We start from the raw sequence: 14,674 nt of genomic DNA on the forward strand, positions 1-14,674 counted from the left end.
TTTCTGTCTACACTTGTACAGAAATGGCAAGTGTAGTTTATCAATTATCAATGCAAAAAAACAACTGCAAAATATTTGCTTTTCTACCTTTTGCGTACAGTTTAGTGTACAGTTATTAGAAGTTGATTGACCGCCATCTATCCCCATTACGAGTGAAAGCAGAGGTACTATACTAATGTGATAATAATGTGCTGTAAGGTAATGTGCAGCGCAACATACGAAATCCCTGTGTGACTGAAAACTGCTGTACTTGCTTTCATTTCAAGCATGGCTGACCAGCAACTGTACAAATAACTTCAAATGAAATTATTTTGAGCAACTTATTATTTTATCATAATTTTCTTGAATTTGTGAAAAGCTTTTAAAGACTTTGCATTTCCAAACTTGTACTCATCAAAGTGTTTACATTCATATGAGTCATATAATTCTAGCTGAGCTTCTTTAGGATCCTATTGCCTGTAGTCGTCATCTAATTTTAGGGTTATTAATGTGTGCCTTCGTTTTTTTGATACTGCATTAAGTAATACAAGTAAAACTGTTGTGTGTGTAATGTGAGATTGACATTGTTTTTTTGCATTTGATAAAAGAAACTGAGGACAATGTTTACACGATCTAATCTTTATGAACTAAGTTGTATTATACTGTAAATTGCTTTTGTTCCTGTGAAAAGGTGAAACTGAATGTATTTTGTACATAAATATATTTTGCATAACATGACTGGATAAATGGAAAGTGAGGTATAAATAAACATTTCATGTTACAGTATATCCCCTCGCTGGATATGCGGTGTTGATGTTTTTCTGTCATTTCAAAGTCTTATCACGACCATATTTGGGTATAAAGTCTGCTTATGGCTTATAAGCACATACCACAATTATTTGCCCCCATGGGTGCTGCCGTGGGCTATATGGTGCCCTTCCAGTGGAGAAAACCCAATGCTGCAAAATAAGCAAGCATCTATGCTGCTAAAATGTTAATCAATATGCATGTTTGACACCGACAATTCATCTGCCACTGTATTTAAATTATAACAATAGCAATCTTGCCATCTGAATATCTAGTATTGAGAAAGAACCGTTTTTGCTACACAAGCCTTGGATTAAAATTCAAAACTACCATTGTCTCCATAAATAATGTAATTGTCCAAGTTCTCCAGAGAGCAGACATGCACAGTTTGATGATGATGCTATCCAGCAAATACAATTTAAATTCAAGACAAATGTCATTAAGACACTCGGAATCTGTTGATTACAATAATCTGACAATGACACTGAAAAAACTGCAACTGTGTAGATAAATATATTTTTTTGCTGCTCACATATGCTCACAGTTTATTGTGGCACATTGTTCTGTGGGCCCATTAGTGACATATGACAGGCCTCTCCTGCAGCTACAAACTCTGCATAGTCTCCAACTGTTTCTTTAACTGTGACCTGTTACAATGAAAATGTCACCTTTAGCATTCAGGACTCCCACCCGCCCCAGACCTTCCTCACTCTGCCTTATTTTAAGATTACAAGCCAGATTACAGACACTGCTCATGTTTTGCAGCAGGGGAGCCAAAAAAAGACTTTGTCAGATGACACTTCCCAAAATTCCGTGTTAACATAAGATCAGGTTTTACTGAAAGAAGGAAGGAACTCTTGGCTCTAATTCCCTGTGGGGCCAAAGCAATGCCACATGTTTCTGTGTGCAGGTACTGCTTACTGTAGCAGGCTATAAAACCTCCTCTCTGTCTCCTGCTGCTGACTTCCTGTAGTGAGTTAACACACACACATCCTCATAAAGCTCGCTAGGAAATATCGAGAATTAGTGACCATGAGCACGTGGCAACCTCAGGCTTCAGTCACAAACGCACGGCATAAACACACACGCATACTGATACACACACGTGTAACCAACCCATCACATCCCCAAAAACCCATTACATCAGCTCACTTCCTGAGCAGGGGACTGCAGAAGAGAGGTCATCTGCTATTGCTTCTACAAGCTACATGCAATGCGCGTGCGTCCATGCGTGTGCAGTTCGGCGTGCTTTTGCGCGTTCGTTGTCTTGTGTTTATATCGTGTCGTGTTTATGCCGAGGTTTTAGGAGGGGAGGAGAGAAGTGGAGGCTTGTTACATGAGATCGAAATGTTCAGTAAGTGGATGAGCCCCAGCGGCGGGTTGAAGCGGGGGGTAAAAACTTGAAACTTGCCTCGGCTGCATTAAAAACTGCTCAAGGAAACATGAATCTGAACTCACTTTAATAAAGGCCTCCAGCAACCCTTGTTCACTTTCATCCTCTCTCCACCCTCAGTGTGTGTATGTGTGTGTGTGTGTGTTATATTCCAGCTTTAATAAGGCTCACCATCAGTTCATCACCCCCTGTCAAGCTGGATCACAGCCAGTGGAAGCTTTAAAGCGTATTTGCATATAACTTTCTGTCTCTCCCATCTTTCCCTCCTCTTTTTCTCTTTCTTCTCTTGTTTTATTCCCACCTTGTCTCTCTGAGCTCACAAACATTATGAGTACGTCTCTCCTGAGCGGCTTACGAGCAGGAATTTGATATTTATTTGTTTCTGTAGTATCAAATGAACTGAACTTGACTTTGACACCAAGTGCATTAAGATGTATCAGAGAAGGCCAGCGGTGCAAATATGCACCACTTAAGTTGTTAATTTGTACTTTAGCAGTCAAAGCAGCTCCAAGGAAAGACATTTTCATCTAAATATGTTTATTCCTCAGCTGACACAAGGAAATACCTGAGGAGCCAAGTGGCGGAAGATGACAGAAGACACAGAAAGGCAACAAGTTTGGCAACTGTAAAAGCAACATTTGAAGCATGGGGTTGGGTTTATTACTCACCACGAGCTTGAAATTTGTTTAAAGACAAACAATCAAAAGGTGAGCAATACGATGAAGCCTTGGCGATGAGGTGGAACAAACTTTTTCAGTAACTGTACTCGATTTGAGTGGAATAGTTTGCCAATTAGGTAAACATGCTCCGAAAAAATATTGCTTTTAATTTCAGCAATTTCTTAAAGTTGCCCTGTTGAGTTTTCTTCTTAACAAAAATAAGATACTAATTTACATTTAATGTCCAAAACACATCGTGTGTATCCTTGAGGTCCAACAAATGTGCAAATATATTTCGATTTCTTTCCTTATTAAAAAGCAGATTTTTAAATTGTGCATTATTTAAATGATACATAATAAATGATATAACAGAAGCAAAACATGGACCTGCTTACAAAAACATTGCTCCACAGCATTACTAGTGGTCGAAAACTTCACAGTCTGCCTTAAATGGAGCAACAATCTTAGGAAAAAGCAACTTAGAAGAAGTAACATTAGCTTTGATGGAATGACCCTGTATCTATGCATACTGTGGTGTTTCTTTCTTTAGAGTCAAATTTAGCAGCAATTACAGGAACTGCATCTTAAAGCTGAACTCTCACTGCAACTTGTTTTAAACATAAAATGAAAAACTTTTCAATCTCATTTAGCAACTCTAATCTGAAAAACAACTAATTCAGTGTTCCCATTGGCAGGGACCACTTGCTATCTCTGTTCTCACCCACAGTTGTATGAACCAAAGGTGCAAAGTGTCTTCCAACTATTTGACACTCTAAGCCCAAACCCTGGCTAAACTTGTAAAATGAGGCAGACAGAAGAGAGCTAAGCTGTTTCATGTGCTGAGCTGCTGGCAGAAACTGTGCTCGGTGGGAGCATCACCATGGTGGGCACCTCACTCTGCTGCTGCGTGAGGTGATTAGCACCACCACGTGCTAGTGTGTGTGTGCGCGCGTGTGTGCGAGGTGTTCGTTGCCAAAAGCGTCAAATGATTTGCAGAGAAAAACACACCTGCACATGTGCAACTGAAGTACTTCAACATAAAGTAAACTGAACAGCACCCCCCCCCCCTCCCCATATCAATGCATTAATGGAGGGTGTGTGTGTGTGTGTGTGTGTGAAGGCCTGAGGGTGTAAAGAGATCTCCATCAGGTAGTGCTAACTACAGCCCTTTAGACGCCCACACTACACTAATGAGCTTGAAATCATATGTGTTGAAAAAAAGGGTTAAAAGGGCAGAAAAAAAAGGTTCCAGGGTATATCTGTCTTTAAAGGCTGACCAGAGGTCAGCTCGGGCCCCCTCCCTGACCCTAAGTGCTAAGAAGGGAAGTTGTTGCAAATACTGATGAGCTCAATGCCGGAGGACAGTTTCACGTCGCACCCTTGGATGATTTTCAGAGCACATTAGTTCTGCTTTTAGAGGATACGCGCACTTCCTCACACGCGTCACATTAAACTTCGTATTATTTGGTCATTGGGAAAATCCATCTTCTTCATGTGTTTGGAATTGAATTCCTCGCAGGGCTGAACGGTCTGTAAAGTGCATGAATTGCAAAACCCGGGTTTGTGAGACAGGAAGAGTTGCATCATCTCATGAGCAGAATAACATGCGTGGACAAGATGGAACAAAAAAGCACCCAGCAGTGCATCAAATCAGCAAAAACAGTCAACCTGTTTTATGTGTTTGGATCAAAAAGTAAAGCAGTTCATAAAATCAAAAACATGATAAACTGCACAAGACAAAACATCCACAACCCTTTTCTCTCTACAATCCCCCTCTTCTGACGTATGAATTTCCATGTTGAATCAAAGGGCCTTTAGGGAAATGATGATTTGCAACAGCTGTTACTTGCCATCATTATTATCTTCAATGAGTTGGCAATCACTACAACATTATTCACTATGGCTCATGATAGGATAAGACTGTGCTTTGCCATTACAACTGCTGATTACAACAGTAATCCATTTTTCCACTCCAGTAAACCATCTGATCCCATTGTTGCAGATCTGCTAACAGCCCTCGCAGAAAGAGCATACAAGTGCTTCTACTACAAGCCACACCCACACGTCAACCATTAACAACTAAATAAATCCAATGACGCCTCGTTGGAGATTCCATTCAATGTTCACTCTCACTCTGTGACTCTCTTTCTTTTTACAGCCTCTACAAAAGGCTCACAGCCACACACACACACACACACACACACACACACACACTCATATCTCTACAAGTGAAAGAAGATCTGTATCTATGTGGGGCAGCAGAAACTAAGGAGGAATTGCATTGCACAGCATCAGAGTTGAAAGGGTGAAACTCTCTCAAACACAGGAGACCACTTCCACCAAATTTACAGAGAAAAGCAGAGTTTTTCTAACAGCCACATCGAGTCGGCATGGCAGCACTCGGATTAAAATACGTTCATTCAGATTTGTTTGCATGTATGTTAAACATCCGTCTGCGTGTCCTACCTCCCAGCACGCTGTGTGTTATGGCCTCTGTGTGTTCAGCCAGCAGATCGGCCTTAGCTATAGCAGCCAGGGAGAGATAACTGGACATGTTCCTGCTCAGCTCTCTGTTCCCCCTCTGCAGGAAGCGCACTGCCACCGGGATGGCCAGCACCATGACCGACGGACAACTGTAGTTCTGAGGAGACAAAGGGAGAGTAGCCAAATGATTTTAAAAAATGTCGTAGTTGTAAAGTGATTTGTGCAAAAACATGCAAAAAAGAGTATTGCTCCACACTTCAGTATGACCAAAAGAAAACGTTTGGAGAATCTCTGTTCAGATGATGAGACATATGCACTGACAGAGGGTATTTTGCAAAGCCAGGATAACTACAGAAACACAGAACAGTAGGACACAGAGCAAAGGCTGCCCTGACAGCATTGGCCGTCGTTTCTTATTATCGACAACGGCCCAGAAGCACAGGTGCCTGATGTTTGGAGGCACTGAGAGCGCACCAGACAACAAGCCAGACAGCGTGGCCTAAAAATATCCTCACTACTGCGAGCTATGCATCAAATAGATTTTTGGTCACCTGAGAGAAAAAGCAGCAGCTATGAGCACACAGGGAGGGAAAGTGTGTTGTGTTTGAGGGCGCAGACACGTGCAGAAGTTTGTCCCTGTGGATGTTTATATAGAAGGAAGAATGAGGAAGGGGATATGAAATGCACTAGCTCCCTCAACAGGTCAGACTGAGACCACGTCTGTTTGAACAGTGTTCCTCAAGTGATGGAAACACAGCTCTCTGTGTGTGTGTGTGTGTGTGTAAATGTGAGTGCGAGAGAGAGAAGAAAAGGAGAAAGGGGGAGGTAGAGACGTAAGCAAAGGAGACTCCAAATTTCTATTCATATTTTTAAGACCCTCTGCAGTGATTACATACATTATATTTGCTACTGAAGCAAAGATCCTCCTTTGTGTCATGATGTATTACTAATCTGCGATGTTCACTCCACTCCTTGGATGTTATAATCTATCTGGTGGACCGACTTTCAAACTCTACCTTCCTCATTTACCTCCACTTTAGAATGACCAGAATGCCTTTCAGTCTGGCGCTCACTCTTGATGTTTTAGAGAGCTGTCTGTCACACCTCTATTCTGCCACATGATGGCAGTGTCCACAAAAACTTTATTATTCCAACAATGAGGAAGATCCATCAAACTATCTATCAATCCACATTGCAGTGCATTATTTTGGCAGGCAATCATTTTAATCTTCATACACTGTGCATTTTTCATCTTATGGATGTACATTTTTATTTAACTGTCCGATCTCTCTCTTTTTTTAATCTTATTAGGGGGAGTCCCCTTAAATGTGGAGTGCAGCACAGATAGGGCAGGCTATAAAAAAACAAAAACACAAGAGACTGTCACAAGCTAGAAATCTGTAGGTACATGATTCTATGTGTGTGTGTGTGTGTGTGTGTGTGTGTTGCACACAAGCAGTGTGCAAATGAAAACCCTTCTTCCAAACAGTCTGTCGCTCACTTCTCTCCTCCTCTCTGTGGGAGCTTCAGTGGAAGGGTGAGAAGAGTGTTGGTGCATCTCTGGATTCAACATGACAGGAAGACAGAGAGAGCAGAGGAGATCAGAGGAGGGATAAAGACAGTCAGAGGGGAAGAGAAGGTAAGACGGAACGAGCGAGGCAGGGAAAGTGGGCAGGATGAAGTCAAGAGAGGGACAGACTGAGAGAGACAAAGAAGCGGTGGCAGAGTGAGGAGAGAAGTGCTCTGCTGACAACTGTTGGAGTCAGGACATAAGAGCCCGGAGCTGCTGCTGTCAGAGCTGCCAGAGCTTTTAGTCTCACCTCTACATGCGTGTGTGTGTGTGTGTGTGTGTATGTGTGTGTGTGTGTGTGTGCGTGCCTTTCATCAAGAATCAGTCTCATTACGATGGTATTAAGCACATTCCCATTCCCACAGGAAATGGAGAGAGGGAGAAGTTAAGAGCGAGAGAGAGAGAGAGAGAGAGAGAGAGAGAGAGAGAGAGTCCCTTTGCTTTTACTGTAATCCTTTTTGCTGTGGAGGTCCGATGGGGAAAGATTTAGATTTACATTTTAAAGACCCCCGGCAGTGATTACATAAACTATATTTGCTCTTAAAGCAAAAATCCATCTTTGAATACGTTTCATGATGGATGTTATAATTTATACTTATGTACCCACTTTCCCTCAACCTTCCCAATTTAATTATACTACCCAGAATGCCTTCAACCTGATTACGGTTACTGTTTTAGATACATGAAAAATTGTAGCTTATGCCTGTTAACTGCAGCACGACTGTATGCCAAAGTAGTAGGGGGGGGGGGAGACAGCATCTGGAGCCAGAATATAGTCACATCTAACTCATAACTGTGCATTAAGGGTTTTTTTCAACCAAACCAGAGTCTGTGATGGAACACAGGAGTAACCACAGCGGTTTTGGTGAGTTTTGAATGAAGTGTGTTTTACATTGAGTTAACTTGCCAATTAAGCTCTTCTTGAATTCAGACGGTTTACAGTTATATTCTTCTGTTTAATAAATATAGCAAACACGTCAATCACACATACGTCACAGCTGTAAAACAACCACTGGGGACACACCGGCTGGAAAATGTTAACATATTGCCCAATCCTAGTTCCCAACCTGGAGGTCAGCACCCACTGAGGGGGTCGTAAGATAAATCTGACAGGTCACAAGTTGACTGATGTGACAGAAAAGTCGAAAAATAATGTTTTCCATCCATCCATCCATTATCTATACACCGCTGAATCCTTTGCAGGGTCACGGGGGGGCTGGAGCCTATCCCAGCTGTCTCTCGGGCGAAGGCAGGGGACACCCCGGGCAGGTCGAAAATAATGTTTTGCTACTTGAATTTATATTCTTTTCACAGCATGTCCCTAATCATTGCTTTTTCCTCTGAGATACTGGATGGTCTTAACAAACAGTTTTACAGATGAAACAAACTCAGAGGTTCATTCCTTGGTTGTGCTCACACTTATAAACACAGTATATACACTGTTATTGATGGAACTACCCAACAGTATGTAAAATAGTTCAAACTCGATCAACCTTGAGCAACTACAACAGTAAAAAGCTACTATATATATAACAATTCAACAATATAATAAATAGTACCAACACTCACTCTGCATTATGAATACCTTTCCTTTTTTCACACCAGCAGTGCCACGGCCGCCACTGTAATGTTCATAACTGTTGTAAGTGTAGTAATGTCCCTTCTCTGTTTCATAACAGAGGTATGTTCTATATCTGCAGTTTGCGCTTCAGGTAAAACAGTTAGAGGAGTACTTTTCTCTGGAATACAACACTACAGAACAATGTCTGGCATGTATCTGTGTGTGTGTGTGCGTGTGCGTGTGTGTACCTGCAGGATACAGCTGGTGATGTCGGAGGCTATCTTGGCATGCGGCGTGTCCTCTGTATTTTCACCTTGCGGGGTGAGGTTATGTTCCAGACACGACTCCCACAGCCCCACCAGCGCCATGCTGTGTCGCTCGATGGAGCCCGTCTCCCTTATGGCCGTGGTGATGCGCGTTATGCAAATCTCCACCACAGCCTGGTCGTTGTCATTGGTCAAATAGTCCTGTCGCACAGTAAGAGGATGCAATGATAAATCAAGGACAATGAGATGAATTATGGATAAGAACATGAATAATAAATTAAACTGACATTTGCCCTGTAATATTTTGGAATAAATAAATATCATCTCTGCGTGTTGGTTCTGCCTACTGACCGGTGAGCAGGAGATGGCCTTGATCTGGTCCAGAGCCTGAGACAGACAGTCTTCTATCTCTGCGTCCTCCAGAGAAAACAGATCCCCCGCTCTGGACAGATCCCTCTGCCCCAGCACCTGGCTGAACAGCTGGTGCATCCTGGTCCTTGTATAGGGCTTCTTTCAGACCAGTGTGAGACTGGTGCTGCTCAGTTTAAGATCCCTTAATGGAGAATGAGCATGAAATTATGTCCCTGACATAATGTTTTTTTAAGAGACTATACAGAGTCGTCTGCATTGGGATCCCAACAAGTAGAACGTGATGCCTTCTAAAATTACATCAACTTAAGTTTCAGGCAGTATTTTAGGAACTGAATTCACTTGGTCATTTTTCTACACGGATTAACAGAGAAGATTACTAAAGTATTTAGAATTTCTGTAGGAATCCTCTTCAGTACAGTCCAGGATCAGGTAGGCTGGACAAGAGTGGACGAGTTTGGCCAAATGTTTTTCTGGGTCTGCCTCAGGCCTGTTACCATGGAGACAAGGCATATTCTGGAGAAGGCAGTCTTTCCACAGAGTCCTGTTGAGGGGGAGAGAGGAGGATTAAATGAACTAAATAGAAGTAAATGCTGGGATGTTCATTTTGTATACAAAATCACATTCTGGCAAGAAATAGATTGAGGAGATAAGAATGAGAAAATCCATTCTGAGCCAATGACAGAAGCTGTAGAAGTTTAATTAGGGATTTTTTTCTCAAGAAACATACTTGGATAACTTTGACAACAGAGAAACAGACAGAAATGGATGCAAGTCAGTATTAAAGGAGGAGTTCAGCATTTTGGGAAGCATACTTAAATACCTTCTGCCAAAGAGTTAGATGAGAAGATTGATGCCACTCTCATATGCTGCTCTTAAATATGAAGCAACCAACAAGCAGCCGATTTAATCAGCATACAGACAAGGAGCAGGGGAAAAAAGCTAGCAGAGCCCAAAGGTAACAGAAAAAAAGATGTGAGTGAGCTTCAGGTGAACTGTTTTCCTTCAAACAAAGCCAGACTATTTCCAGTCTTTATGCTAAGCTAAGCAAATGCTTGCGGTAGCTTCGTATTTAATGCACACTCTCAGCAAGAAAGCAAATAAGCTTATATCTCAAAATGTCTGCTGGTGGTGGTTTCACGTGACAATAAGAGTCAACAACAATGCTTTAATTGTCTTAAAATATCTGCCCAAACACTCCTCTACCGTGCTTCTCCCCTCGTCCATCCCTCTTCCTTTTAAAATCTTTTTCTCTCCTTCTGTTTTCCTCTTTCTGCCGGTGCAGCAAGTGTAAGTTATTATGTGATGACGGAAATGGAAATGTGAGACATATCTGCTACTTAATCATACAGACCTACCAAAATGCACACACACAAACGTACATGTACTTGTATCCTTGTGAGGATACTCACTGATAATGCATGCACAACCAACCCTTACCCTACGCTAAACCTAAACCTAACTCTAACCTAACCCCTAAAACCAAGTGTTGAAGTTGTAAGGAAAATGTACTCTCGCTCCAAAAATGTCCTCACTCTGTAGGTTATAAACGTCCGGTCCTTACTATGTAGCAAGTACAAATAAACAAGTGTGCGTGCACACACACGCACACACACACACATGCATGTACTCTGGGAATGTGTGACTACAGTTTCCAGTTGACAGAGGTGTTTGTTTAAACTGTGCAGCCTCAGTGACATTCTGGGTGAAGTTACAGTCTTTAGTCCAAAGCATATTCTACATTGTGGTGGGTTCAAATAAAACTTATGAGCCATGTCGCCTAAATGCCTGAAACAGAATTTACATGACGAATCTTAAAAATGTTATTTTGCATTCAAGTAATGCATCATTAGTTAGATCCTTAATAGGCTTTATTCATTACAGTATTAGTGTTTACTACGATACAATACAATGGTTCACACAGCTAATGCTTTGATAAGAATGAACAGTACTCTCTCAGTACTCAGCCATATTATGAATGGAGTCAGAGTTGTGGGAATTCAAAGGCACTACGTTAACCATTATCCCTGTGTCTGTGAAACTCAATCAAACATTAAAACATTAACTCTACGAGGGGCAGCAGAGGGGCAGAGGGGAGTTTTAGAGACACACATATGAACACACACATGCAAAATTTATGTGTGCTTGTTTCTGAAAGAGTTTTATATCTCTGGCTTCACACAATGACAAGCATATCTGTCCTCCCACATAAAAATCTAAACACACACACACACACACACACACACACTAACTGCATCTTCCTATGCCTTCAGAGAAATATTTTGCAAGTAGGAAACGCACACACTCTTCAAAGCAGCCACCCAGCTTGCCTGCTGCCTCCTCTCAGATGATGAGCAGCTAAGCGTATGTATCTGTGTCATTGTGAGCTCCCTGCACCCGCTTCCCTCTACAATCAGACGTCATCTCGTCCTCACACCATTTCTCTGAAAGTCACTCTGGAGCGAGCCCAAGCTCGACCAAAGGACGGCACAAAGCGGAGCACTTGGGAGCCCGATATCTCTCCTGCCAAGCCGGTGATGGCCATGGAAAGCTGCCCATTGCCAGGATACCACATCAGGAATTCTTATTGGTCAAAGCCAGGCTGCTGGGACCAAAACAACAAAAACAACCATAAATACAAAGCAGAGATTTATCTGTCACACACAGACAGGATCTCACACACACACATCTATTATCCTTGTTGAGAAGAGCAACAATCAGAGCTATTTCTGTGCATGGTTGAGGTACAGCATGTGTGTGTTGGAAAGGCATCATTACCAATTACCTGCAACATTTCCTACATACATATACTGTATATCTACTCTTGAACTTTATGACATAAAAAGTTATATGACCTCAATTGCCAGTTTACTAAGTACAGATCATTTTCGAGGCTGCAGTTTGTGGCGCTGCAGAACAGCATATACTCCAAAACCAATCAGTAAAGGGGGCAACAATATGCATTTACCAGGAAACAGAGAAATTCAGAAAGAAGAAAAGAAGATAAAGAGGCAGCGGGAGAGATGGAGAGGATCGACACACACACTCAGAGTGAGAGACAGCGAGCAGCAGAGAGAAAGCCAGAGGTGGATAATGTTTCAGTGTCCTGAATTCCCTGTGTAACCTGCAGACAACTCGCATACTGAGCTTCCATTATTCTACCTGAATGCCTCACCAATGCTCTCTCTCACACACACACATGCACACACACACACACCTTTGCACATACAGTGTAATATATATACACATGCCTTCCTCTCTCTCCTCACTGGCGAATTGTTGTGTTTATTTACTCTCTAGCCTCCCTGCTCTCACTATGTCACAGCCCGCCTGACTGACTGAGCGCAATGTGTGTGTGTTCGTGTGTGTGTACGTGTGTGTCTGTGTGCGTGTGTAAAAAAAAAAAAAGCAGAGGAAAAAATGGGTCTGAGGAATTTCAGTTCTTAAACAATCAGCTAGTTACTATTAATCACCCAGCTACGGCTCAGCAAGCTCAGGAATGCAGCCTCTTAACACACACACACACACGCACACACACACGCACACACACACACACAATGTAAATGCAGTTATCACCTGTATCCTGTGGTACACAATTTAAATGCTTCATATTTCACTGAACAACACATGTGAGTTGCACTTTTTCTGTTCTTCTTGCCGGTGTATTGTCAGTCACACGTCACACACGCTTTGACAGCCTACATTCTTCCAGTGGAATTCGGCTGAACGTAAAGCTCTGGCAGGCACCCACATGTTGCAGGAGAGCTGCGAGGGGGCCACTGGGTGAGGGGTGACTGGGGGGTGTGTGCTGGGGGAGGCCGATGAGAGGGTAAGGGGCTAAGTGAGGACAATGTGAGCGAAGGGCCTCCACCGCTGCCACTGCTGTCTTCACTCAGCGCTGTGAGAGAGAAAACACTGGCTCTTTTGTATGACCTATAAGACAGACCACCCCTCCCTCCCTCCCCCATCTCTCTCTCTCTCTCTCTCTCTCTGCTCAGTCGGCCCTATCCTTCTGTGTAAGGTGCACCTGCTTGGCCTGCAAGACATCACACACACACACACACACACACACATTCACACAGAAATACTTCAGAAAGGAGCTGGGTGAAAGGGAGAGACAGAGGGGGACAACAGGAGAAGAAAAGTCCTGCATTCCACTGTTTCTCTACATTACTGCTTCATATCTGTCTGAGTATGAGCTAAGCAGAATGAGGAAAAAATATTTTTCTCATCTTTTCCTTCTTTCTGTCTGTCTGTCTGTCTGTCTGTCCGTCCGTCCGTCCGTCCGTCTGTCTGTCTGCCACACAACAGAAGTTCCCTGGTCGATTTCTTTCTTTCTTTCTTTCTTTCTCTGTTTATTTATGCACATAATTATTATTTGAGACTGGGGGAGAGTGGGGAGGTTTGGAGTGGAGGCAGCCTGAACCCTGTTGGAACGCTGCTTTTCAAAGAAAAAAAAATCTCTTTGAAGTTCCTCGTCTAACACCATTAAGATAAAGACAAAAAAGGTAACTGGCCATCACTCTGCAATCAGGAGCCCTTTGAAAAGACATCCTCTGGACTTTCACTGACCATGTTTGCTCTTACTGGGGCTACAAGCTTTGGTGTTTTGCTCTTTTGTGATTGTACCTATCCTCTGACAGTGGCATATTAACTTTTATTATCGAGTAATCTGACAAATATTTTATATACAACCTCAGATATAACCCCCAATTCCGAAAAGGGTGGGAAGCTGTGTAAAACATAAATTAAACAAAATGTGACAACTTGCTAATGCTTTTTGGCATATGCTTAATTGAAAACAGTACAAAGATATATTTAATGTTCAGCCTCATCAGCTTCATTGATTTTTGTAAATATCTGCTTATTCTGAGTTTGATGCAGCAACACGTTTCAAACAAGTTGGGACAGGAGCAACAACAGACTGGGAAAGTTGTGGAACGCTCCAAAAACACCTGTTTGGATCATTCCACAGGTAAACAGGTTGATTGGTAACAGGTGATAGTTTCATGATTGGGTATGAAAGGAGCATCCTGGAAAGGCTCAGGTATTCTGCTTTTATTTCTGTTTTACACAAAACAGAGACAACCAGCAAATGTTCACACTGGAGAAGCTCAAACCAGAAAATATTTGTTATTCTTGCTTAAAAAATGACTTCAATTTTTTACTTTTACTCTATCATCAAAATTATTGCACATTATCTTTCTGCTGATCGACAACTCTAATTGTCACAGTTCTAATCTGCCAAAAGGCCTCCGTACATGGACCATTCAAAACATGCCATACTGTAATACCTCCTGTTTTGGTCCTCCAATATCATCCTGAGCAGAAACCCATTGTGCATATTAATGGTACGATTAAAGGCTGGTTACATTGGTAGTTATTCCCTATAACTGGGCCAATCAGTTATATAACTGATGCCATGAATTTCATGAATAAGTAAGATGAATAAGTCACAAAGAAGAGATTCCCTGGAGACCTCTTTGGAAATAGGTCCACAATGCTGCAGAGAACTCAGTTAAGTCTTCTTGAAAGATAGACCCTCGAGGTTTAGCTTAGGAACATACTGTAGGAGTGCACTGTATT

General features: G+C 42.2%; 1 protein-coding gene across 3 annotated transcripts in view; it reads right to left on the reverse strand.

The window, feature by feature from the left end:
- Positions 1 to 9,208, reverse strand: part of veph1 (ventricular zone expressed PH domain-containing 1) — a 68,614-nt gene extending 59,406 nt beyond the window's left edge. For all 3 annotated transcript variants that reach the window (XM_041940440.1, XM_041940438.1, XM_041940439.1), the window contains exons 1-3: positions 9,071 to 9,208; positions 8,702 to 8,920; positions 5,305 to 5,479 (exon numbers count right to left, since the gene is read on the reverse strand). In XM_041940440.1, coding sequence (XP_041796374.1) covers positions 5,305 to 5,479; positions 8,702 to 8,920; positions 9,071 to 9,208 — 532 coding nt within the window. The remainder of the gene's footprint in view (positions 1 to 5,304; positions 5,480 to 8,701; positions 8,921 to 9,070) is intronic.
- Between the last annotated feature and the right edge of the window lie 5,466 nt (positions 9,209 to 14,674).

The sequence above is a fragment of the Chelmon rostratus genome, chromosome 7 (assembly GCF_017976325.1).
Source record: "Chelmon rostratus isolate fCheRos1 chromosome 7, fCheRos1.pri, whole genome shotgun sequence".
In the NCBI taxonomy this organism is placed as follows: domain Eukaryota; kingdom Metazoa; phylum Chordata; class Actinopteri; order Chaetodontiformes; family Chaetodontidae; genus Chelmon; species Chelmon rostratus.